Source organism: Meriones unguiculatus, chromosome 14, assembly GCF_030254825.1.
Source record: "Meriones unguiculatus strain TT.TT164.6M chromosome 14, Bangor_MerUng_6.1, whole genome shotgun sequence".
NCBI classification, from domain to species: Eukaryota; Metazoa; Chordata; class Mammalia; order Rodentia; family Muridae; genus Meriones; species Meriones unguiculatus.
Window position 1 is genome coordinate 66,425,180 of NC_083361.1, and position 19,331 is coordinate 66,444,510.

At 39.8% G+C, this 19,331-nt stretch overlaps 1 protein-coding gene across 5 annotated transcripts in view; it reads right to left on the reverse strand.

Moving 5' to 3' along the window:
- Nucleotides 1–19,331, reverse strand: part of Ntrk3 (neurotrophic receptor tyrosine kinase 3) — a 385,009-nt gene that overhangs the window by 22,922 nt on the left and 342,756 nt on the right. For 2 of the 5 annotated variants that reach the window (XM_060367392.1, XM_060367389.1), the window contains one exon: nucleotides 2,479–2,520. The exons of the other annotated variants lie outside the window; for them this stretch is intronic. In XM_060367392.1, the coding sequence (XP_060223375.1) occupies nucleotides 2,479–2,520 (42 nt within the window). The remainder of the gene's footprint in view (nucleotides 1–2,478; nucleotides 2,521–19,331) is intronic. 5 annotated transcript variants of the gene reach the window in all.

Here is a 19,331-nt window from a genome sequence, read left to right on the forward strand (position 1 = left end):
TAAATATAAAGTTGGAAAATTCACCATATATGAGAACACAAACTTGCGTACTCCAGCTACCATAACAGCACTATATGAAATATATAAAGAGTAAAATATTGTAAAATTTTAAAAACTGAAAAAGCTGTTACAATGAAAAACTACTACATACTAAAATTATTCTTTTAATTTATAAAATCCAATCATATTAAACCTCAAAGGAAATCTAAAATTTCAAAGAAAAAAATCAGTACACAATATGAGCAAGAAACATTTTCCATAGCAAATAAAGAAAACTATAAATAACAACAAAGGAATAATCTATTAAACAGTATCAAGAGAGATTAAAATATTGTTTTAGTACTTGCTAAAATTAATATTTAAAGCTATTTATTATAGTAGAAAATTTAATCTATATGTTCTTATAAAGCCATCTATGTCCTAAATATAATCACCAAATCTGAATAACTTATTCAAAATATACCATAAGAATAACAACGTTGGGTAATTTACTGTTCCATTTGCCTAATTAAAAAGTAAATACATTTTAAAAAAGATTCTTTCAAAAGATGCTAAAGTTTTCAAGTTCTGCTTTCTGGTTGAAAACCATAATTTATTAATAAGGAAACGTTTCTTCCTTAACATGTTAACTATCACAATGCCTGATAAACATCAGAAGCACAGAAGGGACATTCTTTCCTTTGTGTTATGAAACGCTGTCCAGGAAATTCTAACCAAAGTGATACAGTAGTTATTTCGTCAAATGCATAAGCATCAAACGGGTCTCTAAATACATATTTCTCTGTGCCTGCGTTAGTGCAAACCTGAGACCTCATCAGGAAACTTTCTTTGTGTAGTGGATGGTACTTCACACAGAAACTTATAAGGTGTCAACATGCAGAGAATAAGCAACTGTGAGAGCTCAGCCAGAAATGGGACATCTATATTGCACCCCTTCCCCAATCTCAGGGACCATTGAAGAAGAGTGGGAGGAAAGTGTGTAAGAGCCAAGACTAGTCGGGGAGGACCAGGGCAAAACAGTGAGCGTCATCTGGACATGACAGGACCGCTGCACTCACAAATTCACAGCATCCGGCGTGGAGGAGAAAGGAGTTCATGAGTGCCCACCCCTAACTGAGATGCTACAGAGATATGATGTTTTCTGTGGAAGAGATGGTTTTCTCTAAAGGTAGGTTAATCTACTCTCCTGTGAATGGACACAACCAGAAGTCAATGGATAGCACAAAGTCAAGTCTATGGGTTATTAAATTTTAAAAAAGAGGACACAAAGGGATTAGGGAGGTAAGGTAGGTCTGGGAAGAATTATAGGGAGGAGTTGGGCATAAATATGACCATAATATATGTACTACCGGTATAAAATTGGTATGAAATTCTCAAAGAATTAATAAAATACTTATTTTAAAAAATACATTTTTGATAAAATGTTGAAACAAAAGATTCAAAATTGTTGTCTCAGCAAGCATGGTTATTCAAAACAATTAACTAAAAAATTAAAACTATTATATGTTAGTAAGATACCCACATATAGAAAAATATTAGCCAAACTACACTAATAACACCATAACAATTCAAAACAGAATTGAAAATAAAACTGTATAATATTAACAAAGCACTTAAAAACCCTGATATATAACTTAACTTAAAATGTATAGGAGTGTGGGGATCAAATGTGGGCAGAGCAGGGGTGGAAGATGAGAGGGCTCAGGAAGAAGGGAAACAGAGTGGGAAAGGCATCTCTGAGATAAGCTGGAGATCTGTTACTGGGAAGGCTCCTAGAAAGATAAAGGCTGTAACTCTAGCCAAGACTCCAGCTGTGGGACACATGGAGACTGAAGAGGCCATCTCCTAGCCAGGCAGGACTTCCAGTGGAGAGAAGGGGACTCCAACCCACCCACAAGACCTTCAACCCAAAATGTATGTAGGGAGAAAGATGGAGAAGAGCTTGAGGGCATGTCTAACCAATGATTGGCCCAACCTAAGACCCACCCCATAGCAGAGAGCCAGCGCTTGACATTATTAATGATACTCTGCTTTGCTTGCAGACAGGACCTACATAAATGCAAAGTTTTATCATTTTCTTGGATAAGAAGGTTTAATTGGGTAAGTTTCTCATTCACTCTTCAAGTACAACTTAAAATTACAGTGAAATACAAATTTAAATTTCTCAATAGAATGGGTTATGGAAACTGACAAGATGAATCCAAACTTCATCCAGAGTAGTGATTGCTTAATTAAAGACTTGATGAACTAAAATAATGATGGGAATTTGTTTTCTCAGAAAGCAAAACATTTTATTGCTCTATGTACTGAACCGCCCTTTGTTTGGCATAGAAATAGACAATATACTAATGTAACAAAATAAGCCTAGAAGCAGAACCATGTATAAATACTAGAGTTTAATATATGAAATTATGGGTTAGTAATTAAGGTGTTGGGACAATGGACCATTCATTTAAAAAAATACACTTAGATACCTACCTCACACCATATACAAAAATCATTTCCAGATGGATTAAAGAGCTAAACATAAAAAAAAAACAAAATAATAAGAATATTAGAAGAAAACTTACAAAGATATTTGTATAAGCTCAGGAGTAGAAGACCTTCCTACATGACATACACTTAAAAAGCCATAACGAATACAACTTATAGACACAATTTTGTAAAAATTAAATAGCAAAGACAAAAATTCATAATTAGAAGACAAATGACAGAAATATCTGCAACGTATGTAACAGACAAATCATCATAATCATTATTGTCATTAATATGGCTTTGTAAAATGGTCTTGCTAAGCAGCCCCAGGCTGGCCTGGAAGCCTCTATTAAACCAGGCTTGCCTCAAGATGGGGAGGTCCTCCTGCCTCTGCTTCCCCACTGCTGGGCAGACAAGAAATTAAAATCCACATGATTCACAGTGCTTCTTCGCATTAGTTGGGTTAGCAAACCAACAGACAGATGAGTAAAGACGAAGAGCAGACAAGCCACAAAATAGCTGCACATGGCCACAGACAAATGAAGAGATGTCAAGTAAAAGAGCACAGACATGTATTTTAATGGCACTTGTTAAAAGGAGGAAACAAAGTTTGCTATCTGATGGTTTAGAAGGTATGAGACCTGATGCTCTGACACCAATCATGAGACTGGAATCTGTTTCTGAGGGCACAGTCATTACATTTTCTGCCCACACTGAAGATGTAAGAACCCTGGAATCCATCAGTTTCACTGTAGGAGTAGTCGAATACTATTGTCTTGTGTGTAGACAAAAATATTTGGTTCAAGACTTTCATTTTGTTATTTTAAAAGGCATGGGTATGTTTATTTTTAAAGGCATATATGATGGTTAAAACAGACTATAAAAATACTATGTGTACTGATATCTAATTGTGTCCAGGATAATAAATGTAGTAAATTAAAATACAACTCAATAATAAATACACTTTGTCATTCTCATTCATGTAAAAATGGAAATATGTAAGTATAAGCAAATACACAGTAATAGGATATGTCCTTGTGAATGATATGAAAGGGTTCAGAAAGCCACTATACCAGTAATTTTCCCTCAAAATGGAAGTAAGAAGGTTCCAAATTTTATTATATGTACTTCTATATTGCTTAAAATTTTACAATGATCAGGTACCACTTTTTAAAATTCCAAGATAAAAGCAAAAGTAAATATATGAATAGACAGACGGGAATAAACAGATATAAGTCCACATAAAAATATCAGTTTCATAAAATAACCATGTTTATGACAGAATATGCTAGAATGGTTTGTCTAACCTTGTTTCTCGAGTAAAAAAAAATAATAGAGGTCAGGAATACAAAAACATCACTCTTAGTATATAATTTTAAATATTGGAACCCTCCATTTGATGCTAGTATGTGTCTCAGTTGATGGTTTTCATATATAATAAAGAGGGAAGTTTTAAATTGAAATTTTCATGTTCAGAAAAGGAGAAATTCAAGGGCGCTGGGTTCAAACTGTGATGAGCCTAAGTGTTTGAGTAGGCAACTGTCAGACTGGCATTAACTGGTCACAGGGGCCCCCTTCGAAAGACCCTCATGGAGTACCAGCACTTATGTGAATGAGATGTATCTTACATTTCTCCAGGAGTAAGGTCTCAAACATAGCAAAACTAGCACGGGGGTGGGGGGAGAGGAGAAAAAGGGAAATCAAGAAACCTTGAATTTTGGTGTGATTTTTGACAAATGCTTAGCTTTTATGAACTTAAGTTTCTTCAGCTTCAAGATAAGAGTTAAACAGCAAGACCACCTCAGGTGGCATCATGAAGACAAAAACCTGCTGGGTATCACTAAGCACAGAGAGAGACGTACACACACAGTACAGTAATTGCTTACTGTGTACATCTTCACATACTCCTGGACAACATAATAAATCTCACTTCCCACAGTTCCCTTATTGCCGATAAGAACTTCTATTGATTTCCTTCCAGCACACCTGTCATCACTCTCCCACACTGAGGAGACTCAGTCTGGGAAAAAACAGTGGTCTAATAGTTTCTAATAAGAAGAAGAAAAGAAAAGAGAAAAAAGAAGGAGTACTCATTGACAAATATTCCACCCTAAAACCTTACCAAATATAAGCTATCCAAGGCCACAGTCTTAAAAATAAGGAGAATATTAATTAATGAAGAGTGGTTTCACATATTCTCTTATTTCATCCTTTCTCCATTCCTGTGCAGCCAGGGCCTCCCTTGTGCCCATTTCACAGAAGAAAACAGGATCACTTGCCTAACCTTTGCATGAGCGATAGCAGCTTGTTACAGCTGCTCTCTAAGGGATATCTTGAGAATCTTGAAGCTAAGCTTTGGAAAAAAAAAAAAAAGGTGACATAAACTAATAACACCCAGGAAAGATGCTCAGCAGTGATTCTAGCATAAAATAATTTTGGAAAATAGAACTTGGAATTAATTATTCTTAGGAAGAAGTCCCTGTTTTCTTTTTGATACCTTCCACCACTTCATCACTGCCTTCTTTTGTCCTCTCTTACACACCCCCATGACCTTCAGAGTTGGGAATTAGTGAAGCCTGGAAGGAGGAATTGCTCAGTAGAGGTTTTGCTCATTGGGTTAGATGTGAATCTATAGAAATTAGGTGGTCATAGGATCCCAAGACGTGTTCTTTATATGCCTCTGTCACTGAACCTATGCAGGATTCATCAGGGTCTTTGCTTTTTAGATTATGGTGTATGTTGTCTTAAAAACAGGAACCCTGGGGGGATAGAGCAGGAAGGGGCAAGTAGGGATAGCATGAAGGGAAAAAATACAGGGAGAGAGAACTGGAATTGGGTATCTCTGCTATGAGCTAGAAACCTATAGAAACTCCTGTATCTATGAGGGTTACTGTAGCTAAGACTCCCAGCAATAGGGGATATGGAGCGTGAAACAGCCATCTCCTGGAACCAGAGAAGACATCCAGTGGAGGGACTGGGACACTAAGCCAGCCACAAAACCATAGACCCACAATTTTTTTCTACCAACAAGATGTGCAGGGGTAAATAAAGATGGAGCAGAAATTGAGGGAATAGCCAATCAATGACTGGCCTAGCTTGAAACCATGCTATGAATGATAACTTGTTATACTTGCAGACAGGAGCCTAGTGTGCCTGTCTGCTGAGAGGCTTTAACCAGCTACTCATGGAAACAGATGCAGAGACCCACAGCCAAACAATAGGCGGAGCTTGGGGAATTCCATGGAAGAGGGGTACAATGGATTAAAGGAGCCAGAGAGGTCAAAGACACCACAAGAAAATATGCAGAACCAACTAACCTGAGCCCATAGGGGCCCACAGAGACTGATGAAACAATCAGAGAGCATCCTTGGGATGGACCTAGGCCCTTGGCACATATGTCACAGTGGTACACCTCAGTCTTCATGTAGGTCTTCTAACAGTAAGAGCAGGAGCTGTATCTGACTGTGTTTCCTGCCTTGGGATCCCTTCTCCCTAACTGGACTGCCTTGCTTAGCCACAATAGGAGAAAAATGCACCTAGTCCTACAACTTGCTACACAGAGGCAGGTTGAGATCCATGGGAGGCCTCCCTTTTTCTGAGACTTTCCTGAGAAGAAAGGAAAATGTTTGGGGAAGTGAGGTGAGGGGGGAGGTCTGGGAGGAGATAATGGATGTAAAATAAATAAGCAAATTATTATTAACAAACAAACAAAAAGAGGGAGCTAGAGAGATGGTTCAGCAGTTAAGAGCACATGTTGCTCTTGCAGAGGACCTGGGTTCAGTTCCTAACACCCAAAAATCACCAACACAAAACATCTTTAGTTATTAAGTCTGTTTCCTATTTGAACCATCATCCCATACATATAGGATCAACACGACATAGCATATGCTTCCTCTTAAACATGATGGGAGGTGAAGTGCATCCCTCTGTTATACTATGTTATTATGACCCATCAGTGACTTCTGTCTGGTCACTCATTATAAAGTTCCCTACCAGCTAGTAATTTTAGAAACCATTGATGATTATTGCCCAGATCTATTATTTCATTAGCAGGTTCAAAAAGGATGACATTCTAATTATAGTATTCCTTCTGCATATATTAGCAGAAAATCTATAAATAAAAACTCTCCTTCATCTGCTGTGTGATTGTACTGATTATAGCTTCATATGAAATGGGCAAGATGGCTGCTTGACTATTTCCCTTTATTTGCCAGCTTTTAGAACAGTGAATTTATCCCTTCGCATTATGGTTGAAATATGGTTTGAGCACATGGCCTTTAATATTTGAGCACTTGGTCTGCAGCTCATTGTGCTCTTTTGAAAGGCTGAAACAAACAAACAAACAAACAAACAAACAAACAGAAAAACCTTACTGAAGAAAGTGGATCCCTGAAGGTGGGTTCTGAGGCTTTGTAGCCTCACCCTACTTCCTGCACACGCTCTGCTTTTTTATTGCCAGCACAATGTGATCAGCTGCCTAGTGCTCCTATCACCCTTCCTTCCCCTCCATAATGGGCTATAACTGCCGAGTATGAGTCAAAGTAAACACTTCCTGTCTTAAGGTGCTGCTTGCCAGTTATTGGTCATCGTAATCACAAACATAGACCCAGTATTCTCCGAGGGTCAGCTTTAAGAGCCTTGTTCTGCTTCTAAAAACATTTTCACAACTTGTTCTTTTTTAAACACTCACTTGAGGTGTTTCCGTCTGCTGCAGGAACTATTTTTGATGCCTTGTTTCTCTCCATCATTGGCCAATGGAAACCTCTTAAAGTTGTTCCTCTCTCATCTCATATAACCCCAGTAGTCTTTGACAGCACCTTCACTTTCTTACATGAAAAAAATTCTAGGCTCCTCTTGTACATTTCATAGCAGAGCCTTTGAAGCTACTGTTTCTGCAAGGATCTCGGTAGCCTTTTGATGCACAATGGAATTTTGGGAGCAAAATATGGATCCTTGTGAGCGCTCAGTGCTACTAGGATCATCATTAGTTCTGAGTCTTTAAACAGGAAAATTCAAAGCTAGAAAATAATTTTTTGAAAGGAAAGTTACAATACAAGTTCATGATTTTACTTTATCCACACTCAAAATTAGGATTGCTTAGCTTCCTTTGGTTTATGTTTCAAATTTTCAAATTGATCCTGAAAATCTCGATTACTGGGATTTAATAATATAATTTATTTACTTTTTCTTAACATATTAGTGTCACTTTTTTAAAATGGGTTTTTCTGTCATATGCTATACCCCAAACATAGTTTCCCTTTCCTCTTCCCCTCACATCCCCTCCCTACTAACTACCCCCCATCCACTCCTCTTACATTTCCCTTCAGAAAATGGCGGACCTCTCAGAGATATCAACCAAACACGGCATATCAAGTTGCAATAAAACTAGGTACCTCCACTCATATTAAGGCTGGAAGAGGCAACCCAGTAGGAGGGAAAAGGTCCCAAAAGCAGGAAAACAGGCCAGAGACAGCCCCTGCTCGCACTGTTAAAAATCCAGTTAGAAAACCAAGCCACATAATTATAACACATGTGTGGAGGACCTAGGACCTATGCAGGCTCCATAACTGTTGGTTCAGTCTCTGTGAGCCCCTGTGAGCCCAGGTTGTTGGTTCTGTGAGTTTTCTTGTTGTACCTTTGACCACTCTGACTCCTACAGTCTTTCCTTCCACTCTTCCACAGAATTCCTCAAATTCCACCCAAGACTGACAATAAATGGACCTCATGAAACTGAAAACTTTCTGCAAGGCAAAGGCACCAACATTGCAAGAAATCGGCAGCCTACAGAATGGGAAAAGATCTTCACCAATTCCACATCATCTGACAAGAGGGATAATTTCTAAAATACACAAAAAAACTCAAAGAACTGGACATCAACAAACCAAACAATTCAATTAGAAAATAGCATACAGATGTAAGCAGAGATTTCTCAACAGAGGAATCTCAAATGGCTAAGAAGTATTTAAAGAAAGGTCCAACATCCTCAGCCCTCAGGGAAATGCAAATCAAAACTATGTTGAGATTCCATCTTATACCTGTCAGAATGGCTAAGATCAAAAACACAAGTGACAAGTTCATGCTGGCGAGGTTGTTGAGTAAGGGAAACTCTCCGGCTTTGCTGGTGGGAGTTCAAACTTGTACATCCATTTTGGAAAGCAATCTGGCACTTTCTCAGAAAATTGGGCGTTGATCGACATCAGGACCCAGCTGTACTACTTCTGGGCATGCACTTGGAGGACGCTCCCTCCTACCACAAGGAAACTGGCTCAACTATGTTCATAGCAGCTTTATTCATAATAGCGAGAAACTGGAAACAGCCTAGATGTTCCTCAACTGAAGAATGGATACAGAAAATGTGGTACATTTACATGATGTGGCCCACTTACACATTCACTCAGCTGTTAAAACTAATCACTAAATTTACTGGCAAATGGATGGAAATAGAAAAAAAAAAAAAAAAGTCATCCTGCGTGAGGTAACCCAGACCCAGAAAGACAACCATGGTATGTATTTACTTATAAGTGGATATTAGCTGTAAAGGAAAATTATTCTACAATCCACAGATCCAGAGAGGGTAAGTAATAAGGAGGACTCAAGGGGTGACATATGACCTTCCTGGGAAGGGGAAATAGAATAGATATCCCAGGTGGACTAGGTGGGCTAGGAATGGGAAAGGCGGGGATGTGGGTGCTAGAAAAAGAGAGAGTTCTAGAAGACACAAAAGAAATTGGAGGGCATTTCAGGGTCAAGGTAGAAACCTAGAGCAATGGAAACTCCCAGGAATCTATGAGGATGAACCTAGCAAAGACTCCTAGTAATGAGGGCCACACAAGTTGCCATCTCCTATAACTAGGCAAGACTTCTAATGAAGGGACTGGGATACCAACCCAGCCACAAAGCCTTCAACCTGCAATTTGTCCTGCCGGCAAGGTGTTCCAGTTAAAGGTGGTGCAAAAATTGTGGGAGCTGCCAAACAGTATTGCTCCTGCTTTAGACCCATGCCACAAGAGGGAGCCCACCCCCAACACTGCCTGGAGAGCCAGGACCCAAAGGCCGGATAGCCTGGACACCAAGGATAGAAGCAAACACAACTGGGGGTGGGGGGGGGGAATCACAAAAAGATTCTTAGTGCTATTCTACCAAGATTGGTGCTTAGCACAGTTATTATCAGAGAGGCTTCACCCACCAACTGATAGAAACAACAGAGGCAAAGGCCAACAGCCAAACATTACTGTTGTTCCTTCATCATATCAAAAATGCATACACAGTTTCAACATCAAACCATCTACACTGCTCTCAGTTCTTTCTGTCCTTAAGACACGCTGACCAGAAAATTATGTAAAGTATAAGTTTATCTTTACCCTTTCAAAGTTACCATGCCGGTAGATGTTTCTATTTTATTTCTTTTTCAGTTTTAGAAATGCTTTTTGCTTTTCATTTTCCAACTTATCCCTTGTCAATTATTGATCATTTTAAAAAACTGAAACGTAGTTTCAACCTCAAAAGCACAAAACCAGATCCTTTTATATAAATGACGGCTGAATTCTTATTCTACTATGGTTCTTGCCACTAGGGCACCCCTACTATCCTTACCCCACTATCGAACACAATTTTGGTTTGTTCTAGTTTATTTTCCCATTTTATTTTTTTGTTTGTTTTGCTTTTTTATACAGGCACATGTGTTCTCAGTGAGGATAGCTTTGAAGCATTTTAAAGATCCTCAACTCTTATATAAGCCTTTTCTAAACATGAATTTAGAACTCTGAGTGATGTAGCAATGTCTCTGGTGATTAGAACACAATTCTTATATTCTGAGTCTCCGATTTCTTAAAATACAGACAGACAGATAAAAAATAATTTAAAAAACAAACATAAAAGATTATCATGTGATATAAAAATAAAATAATTCTTGATAAGAGACCAATATATAGGTCAGGTAAATAGTTCAAAAACTTGAATCACATGTCAATAAAAAAAAATCTCTTTTCTTCACATGCACACACACACACACACACACACACACAAAGATAGAATTGATCCTGAGTCATACTATGCATTACCAATAAATAAGTTCATCAATAATTCATGTGGTAATTGGCAAATAGAGGAGATAAATTTGCATTTATATTTTACTTTTATCATCTATAGTACTAAGAACTAGGATATGTGGATATTATTTTGATCTACTGCCTATTTCTGAACACTGCTAATAATTGTAGGGATACTCATTCCAAAATAATCTCTTAACATTTAGAAACTTATGGTCATTGGACATTAAAAATTAAATTTAAATCTTCATACACATTTTTGTCACAGTAAATGATGATAGAGTGGCCAATAAAGGGCTTTCAAGCATAAAAATAAATTACATAAAGATAAAATTCAGTCTGGTAACCAGAATGAAAATATAAATTCAAAAAGAAAAAGGAGCCATGTAAAAATGGCTGTGTAAGAATTTGTTCATGTGTTAAATAGATGCTGTACCAAATTGCTCTTGGTATTTAAACTTCATTAGATGCATTAAAGGAATGATGTATTTTTTAATGTCAGTGTTTACAATGTTCTGGAAATGATGGGCAGCACTTGAAACTTTTTAAAAGGTTGCAACCAAGTACATGGAAGGTTCTTAGTGACAACTGTAAATGAATAAGGGGTAGGCATAGCTTTTCAAAATTCTTTTGAGATCATAAAAGTTTGCTGCTCTCAAGTCTAGAACATTTACATGCAGGAATGAAATGTCCTGTCTCGTCTTTCCTCAGGTCTATATCTCACCCATTCCCAATGGGAGGTAATAAGAAAAAAAAATTGGGGAAGAGCAGTACCCTAACCAGCCTGGGTGTCTGCCTAAGACCCCCAAGCTCCCTTCCTTCATTCCATCCCTGACGTCATCATGCTCATCTACATCCTGGAAAACTGAAAGTATGCAATCCAGAATGTGCCAGTGTGCAGCATCTCGGGTCTTCTTGGGTGTGGACTGCTGTGGGGCCCAGCGAATTCTCAGACCTCCTACGTCCTCACCCACAGCTTTCCCCTCTCTGCTGCACAGGGAATTGTGTTTGTGCATTTCCACTGAGGGGCTCTCACGTTGCTGTCCACAGAGGGAAACCACTGACCTAGGTCAAAGAGAAACTCAGCTAGACTTTGGGAGGCTCTTGTGCCTCTCTATATATTATGGGAACAAAGGGGCACAAAGTCACACAATTCCTTCTTCTCACACGAAACATCTACCCTCACACAACACTGGCTAGATAGAAGGAGACATAGAAACCCATATTCCAAGCCAAGACCCAGCAAAGAATAAACAGATATCCAAAGGGCAGAGTATTTCGGGAAACAACTCAAACCTCCTCTGTGTATGGAAGGAATATGGGCCAAGCCAGACTTTGTAAAGGAGATAATAAGATAACCTATCTTCTTTGAGAACTCAGCTACAAAGAGTTGTTAGAACCTTGAATCATATGTTTATGACCAAATGGTCTAATCATCTGGATACTGCCACTCCCGGTAGGTGTGTTATTTTTCATTTAATCAGTTGCAGTGTTTCTTAACTGAATATCTTACCACAGAGAAAAATACCCATGTGCATTTAAGAAACAAATCCAATGCAGATCTTCTTCATCACCTGAAAAGTCTGTTTAACACTTAACACATGCCCCAGTGGGTTTTGCCTCTTGCATCCTGCTGTGCCATGTCCAAGAGGTACCTCAATCGGGCACACCTATCACATTGAACAGGACACTGACTATGGTCCTAGTAGCCACCACTACAGTCATTAAAATTAGCATGGCCCCTGCTCTGGAATTGGGAGTTGCAGTACAGTATTCACACTGGCATCGATTACACGAAGAGTACCGTGTGTACACACGCTAACACATGACGGGGAAGAGTATTCAGGTGAACATATGTACGGAAGAGTGTGTGTGCTTTTCGAGGACAGTAGCGGATCCTGACACAGACACAGGCCTCCTGGGCATGCTCTGATTCTATAAGGTTGATGAATGCTCCCTTGGGCATTTCTTGAAATAAATGCCCTAAGCTTTTTTTTTTTTTTCCTCAAGACAACAGAAATGCTTTCACTCTAAGCCAATTGATTAGCTTTATGGATAGCTACAAATGTTTTCGGACTGCTAGAACTCTTTCAGGAATGAATGCTGTTTCTCTACTTGCTGCTGGGAATGCTTATTTATTCCAACTGCTGGGCTCCTTAGAAGTTCCCGCCATGTGAACGTGGGTGAATTCCCAGAGCTGAGTAACATCAATTTGTCATTCTGAAACTGTCCAAGTTCCTACCTTTTCTCCTTCCTCTGCCATTCTCTCCTCTCAGACTTCTAGCCAAGTGTTGTGGGTACTACTCTTTGAACCAGCTGTTTGGCTTTCTTCCCAATCAATTCATTCATTCATTCATTCACTCACTCACCCACCCATTCACTAGGCATGACTCTTTGGTAACTGAGCCTGAAATGGAACAGAACAGGGAAACATAAAGTAACCTGAAAAAAAAGGTCCATGACCTTGTAGAAGGGCTGCTTCTTGCTCCCACAATTGTCTCTTCCCCCCCCCCCCAAAAAAAAGATTGTAACTGCTAAAAAAGGAGGTGTAGGTGCCAGGGGGAAATACCTAGGGAGGGGCCAATGACCATTGTTATTTTTGTTCTCCCTGTTGAGCTTCTCTAGTCCTGAGTCCATCTGTAAATTATTTCTCCCTCTGTGGGATGCCCTCAGGATCTGTAACTGTTACTCTGTATCCAGAGCCAAAGGATCTTGATACTTTCACTCTTGGTCATGGGCCTTGCTTTCAAATTCCTGACCTTTGATGTCTAGCTGTCACTCTTATAGGTGAGGCCTTTCTCTCCCAATTGCCACTTCCCTTTGATGTCTGAGTGGGTCTCCTTTCCAGAATGCACAATTTTTGCCACCCTTCCCCCAAGGCTCCTTTAACAAGTCTATATTCTTTCCTAATGTCATTAGGACTATCAGTCCTGTCCTGCCTCCCAAAGCTAAGGTCTTCAGAATCTAAGACTTTAAAAGAAATAACACTGTAGCTAAAATTACTGAGCACATATTGATGGAAAAAATCTTTAGAAATGACCCTACATATCCCCAAACATATATGCTTGTCCATAAAAAAGGCAGTGACAGATTTCTTGTGGTTTTATTTAAATATATCATTTGACTACAGCATATGTACCTCAAAGTATACAACTGAAAAAAATCCCCACTTCCAGTTGTATGAAAATTAATGTTTAGTCTATAGTATGGTAGTCGATCTTCATTGTCAACTTGACTAGAATCTCCAAGAAGACACACCTTTAGCTGTGTCTGTTAAGATGTTTCCAGAGATGTTTAATTAAGGAAAGACCACCCTGAATATGGAAGTGTACATGCTAGGGTTTTAGACTTAATAAAAATAGAAGAAGCAGGAAGCCAGCAGAACTTATCTTTCTCTACTTCCTGACTGTGGACACAGACTGACAAACCATCTCACACTCTCACAACCACGACTTCCTAATCAGCATGGCCTTAAACATGAGCAAAGATAAGGCTTTCCATTCTTTTCTCAGTTGCCTTTGTCAGATATGTTTGTCACCTGTCTTAGATAGTGTTTGTATTGCTGGGAAGAGATACCATGACCACAGCAACTCTCATAAAGAAAAGCATTTAACTGGGCCTGCCTCACAGTTCAGACCTTTAGCCATTACCATCATGGTAGGAAACATGGCTGCCTGCAGGCAGACAGGTGCTGGAGAGGGAGTCATGAGTTCCATATCTGGATCAGAAGGCAGGGAGAGAGAGTGCCACCAGATCTGGCTTGAGCTTCTGAAACCTCAAAGCCCACACCCAGTGACATACTTCCTCCAGCAAGGCCACACCTACTCCAACAAGACCACACCTCCTAATGGTGCCACCCTCTGTGCATATGGGAGCCATTTTGATCCAACCCCCCATATCACCACAACAGGAAAGGTAGCTAATACATATATTTATCTATTTCCCTCTTTATAGCTGGACTTCAAGTCCTAGAGCAAAATCATTTCTTCAGTTTGTATGGATGAAGGTATATTAGTCTGAACATTATTTTGAATTTTATAACCATAATGCATAAATGTACACTCACAAATTGCATGTCTATCTGTGAATTCACTCTGGATATAGAAACTCCATGGCTTCCATGGCAGGAAAACTCAGCATGAGAGACTGAGACATCTCTACAGTGACATGAGACCTCAGAGTTGTGAATTCAGAATTGCTCTTCTTGCTTCTGCTTCTCCCCTTCTTCCCGAAAGTATGGCTGCAAGCTATCATCTCTCAATTTGGTTAACACATTGAAGAACTTGACTCCAAGTCTAGGAGATGCTTGGAACTTTTCCAAGGAATAATAGAGAAAAAAAATTTACAAAGACATTAAAATGGGGCTCTCTCAAAGCAGGGCATTGTGGCAGCTTATGCAAAGGGCATCCATTTAACACAATCTCAAGAGGAAAGGCTGACTGCATCTGAGCCTCTACCCACAGGATTAGGACAAATCCTCATAGTCTCCCAAAACTCCAAGAAGTTAAGAGCCAAGCTGTTTATTAGTGTGAGCCTAGAGGATAAACAAGCCCATTGTGATTCTTCCCAACTCTCTTACCTAAAGCTGAATCTTCCAGGATCAAAATTCTTATGTGGATGCTCTAGGGACATGCACCTTTTTATAACATCTTATCTCTTCCCCCTTTCTAAATTGAGACCAAATGTTGGCATTCATTCCAAGTCCACCCTGTCCTTTAGTACACCCAAGCCTCAAAAAATAAAAATAATAAAAAAATAACTTGGCCCTATTTTCTTTTCCACATGCCTAGACTCTAGTCTTCTGGCTACTCTAAAATCTTCTTGAGGAAATGAACTTTAAGATGTTAAAAGATCTCAATTCACTGAACAAAGCTTGGGGTCTCAAGCCAACTAAGATTCCAGAGATCAAACTAGATACAAAGAAGGCACCCCAGACCTCAAATGTGCACACTACTACTATACATACTATAAAGGAAGGCAAAATCAATCTACCGACTGAGCCTAGATCTTTTTAAAATTATGCTCAAGTACTAGCAGTTAGGTTCCAATTTATACTCACAAGGATTTAGGCCAAATTACAAATCATCTCTTTCAAATAGAGCTTTGACTGGCCAAATATCTTGTTGCCCTTCACGTGTTATGATAAGAGATATTGAAAATGTGTGTGATAGATCGAGGAAGCAGAGGATCCAAAGCAACCAGAGAGATGATGTATAACTGAGCAGGGGCCGCATACCAGTTCAATAACCACAGAATAGCTATCTTCTAGAAGACGTTCTTCCTTGTGTGTGGAATGGGGATAATAACGCACCTACTCAGAACACTTACCGAAATGAAATGAGGTAGTAGTAAATGAAAAGAAAATATACATGCGTAGAGATCTGAATCTAAATCTTCCTTGTAAGCATTTCCCAAAGTTCCCCAGGGTCAGAGACATTCTGTTCAGTGAGTCCTTGCAACAGTGAGGCAACCACAGTGGATGAGAAACCAAATCAGGGATGAAAGTCAGCCAGTCACTAGAAAAGCATCAGCTAGAGGAATGCATTGCTGTACCCCAAGCCCTTCTCTCTGCAAAGTGTTGTTTTGTTTTGCTGTTGTTCAAGGTTCAAGACAGTGTCACCAACAAGCATAGTTTAAAGGGGCAGTCAGAAATTGTAAGACTGTCAGTCTGGATCCCTCCATCTGGCCTGTCTGAAAACAAAACAAAACAAAACAAACAAAAACATAGCTATGTCACTCAGGAAAGGGAGCTAGAGTGAATCCTGGAGAAGACAAGACTAGGCTAGCTAGAATATGCAACATTGTCCTTCACACTGGGCCCATGATCAAGATGCCATGCTGGATGTGAGGCACTATTGTAGGAGACAGAAAGGAAAGCAAGATGATTGGCTTCAAGAATATGAATTATGAAGAGCTGGAGAGAGAGAGATGGCTTAGTGGTTAAGAGTACTTGCTACTTTTGCAGAAGACCAGGGTTCTGGTTCCAGTATATGTACGGTGGCATATCCAGTGGGTCTAGTGCCCTCTTCTGGCCTCTATGAGTACCAAGCACATATGCAGCACACATACATGTATGCAAGCAAACATTAGTATATATAAGACAACAATTACTAAAACTTTAAAAAGAAAAAGAAACTAAACTATGGAACAGTCATTCAGGCAAGAGACAAACTCAGCCAGGAATTAGCTCTATTATTTGTTTTCTCAACAACATTAATAAAATTAACAACAATAATAACTTTTATTATTATAAAATAATAATATTTTATATTAATAATAATAATGATAATAATAATAATAACCTACCTTCAAACAAAGGAACTACAGTTTTGAACCAGGCATTATAAGCCTGGTTTCTGTTACCCAATACTGGCCATGAACCCAGGATCTTGTACATATTACACAAATGTCCTACTTCTGTGACCCTAGGTCTTTGGTGTTTGTTTGTTTGTTTGTTTGTTTGTGGTTGCTATCTTGCTTTCCTTTTAAGCAAAGGTCTCACTAAATTGCCCAAGGTGACCTTGGACTCTCTCTATACCCTAGGCCCAACCCTCCTTGCCTCTGAATCCTGAGTACTGAGCTTACAAACATGCAAGCACCCTACACCACTTGGATGCTTATTTTATTGTAGGAATATGAGCTGACAACAAATACACACCACAGGTACCATGACAGAAAGAAGCTTTTTAGTAATCCATGGAATATTCTTCCTCATGACCCAATAAGACCCCATTTCCAGGGAAACTCAGGATGAGAGCCTGCCTGCCTCCGCCGCTCTGGATGACACACCTGGGCCAGGTGACCTCCTGAACTGATGTTCCTTCCTAATTTCAGGGTTCCACAATTCTAGCCCTCCTGTCATACAGGTCTGTATGTTAGGAGAAGCCTGTGCATCTATTAAGGCCTTGTATTGCTGCCTTAGAAGAAGACAGCATTAAACAGCTTCTGCTTGGTCCCGTTCAGCTCAGGGCTTGATTACTAATTAAGGATTATTTGTAAGGATGGCCATCTGTAAGCAGCTCCCCTGACAAGAGCTAAGGAGGAATGTTCCCTACAATAGGATCTCCTCATTGGCATGACAGCTGCACTATTGCTGGCTGCTTTCAAACCACCTACAAGGACGCTCTGCCCACCGTGGTCTTCCTTCATTCTTTGTGAAGATGCTCCGGACGAAATGTCTTTGAAAAGCACTAGTCTCTCAGGAACAGGAGTTCCTTAAAACATCCTGGGATGAGGAGAGTTAAATAACCAGCCATGTATTTGGGCCTAGAGAAGAGCTAAACCAATGCAAGATATCAAACACTTCTGGAAAACTCAACACCTGGCATACTTTTATTCAGTGCTGCCAGGCACAGGCAAGTTCTCCTGTTAGGAGAATTGATTGATGCAGAAACGGGGCGTAAAGAGAGAGGAAAGAGGTGTCCCCTTCCAAAGCAGCCCTCAAAGCAGGAATGCCATAATATCATGATGCAGACACAGACTCATAATCAAGTCACCTTGAGAAACCAGTTCACATCTTGAAATCTCAGTTTCCCCACAGGCTAAACATTAATAAGATTTGCCGCAAGGATTAAGTGAAAACAATCCATAGAAATTTGGGTAGGGTGCCTGGAGCTTGATAGCTCTCAGTTTACATTAGCAGGGGGCTGTTACAGAGACGGGTTTAGGGCAGATCTAGAAGTAACAGAAAAGTCTACATAAAAGTAACATAATGCCAGTCTATTGCTCTACAGTATGTACATATTTGCATCAAGCAATCTCTGAGTCCAGCATTTAGATAGTTTAAGTGAGTGGGTGTGATTATCTATGTGTAGGTAGATGGGAATGTTTGGAGGCTAGGGATGGTAGCAATTGGGCTGAATTAGGGAATCGATTTCCAGCGCTTTCAGTGTAAAGCTACCCCAAGGAAAGATGAGAAGTTTCTTTGTAGTCTTGTGTTGCTGCACACAGCAAGGTAGGCCTTTGCTTTCTTTTTCCTCTGCACATTGACTTTCCCTCTCCAGTAAGGTCATGTATTGCAGGGTCAGCAGATCAACCAAAAAGGCACAGCTGGAGGCAGAGGTAACAACTATGACTTCCAAATCACTCCAAATTAGTCATTTTAGCTGCAGGGAGACCAGAGCCCTTGGGCTCCCCTTCCATTTTATTAACTGCCAACTGAAAATGCCAGAAGGAGCTAGGGAAGTGCAAAGGAGGGGGAGACAGGGAACACTTTGCATATTTTAATTACTTCAGTAAACAATACATACCGCAGCAGAGACCTGTCATCCATAGCAGCATCCCATCCCCAGGCTAAGGAAAGTTGGAAGTGCATCATGGGAGATGATATGAAGGGCAAGCAAAGCCTTGGCAAACTCCCCGCTGCCTCACCTAACCTCACTGATGGCTGCTGAAGCAGCTCAAATGAGGGTCAGGACAATGGGACTTTGCATCACCCCCCTAGCTTTCTTGAGAACTAAATGCACCTGTTCACCCAGTGGAAAATGGGAAGCTTCTTTGAATCATGAAACACAGCCCTTTCATCCTAGAGGACAGATACTCACAGCCTGAGAGGAAAGCGCTCAGTTGCAGGACCACACACACAAAGCAGAAGATAGAGTTCTTCGCCTTCACTGAAAGGAGGGAATACAACTTGTAGGAAGAAAAAAAAAAAAAAACACAGCAGAGTGACATTCTCGGGGAAGCCTGAGGATGGCTGATAACAGCAGCTAGAACACTCTGTGAACTGCAGAGTGATTAATCAACACAAGTTGGTACATGACTATTTTATTCAGCACAAGTTCCTAGTTAGGCATCCCCTGAGAAATT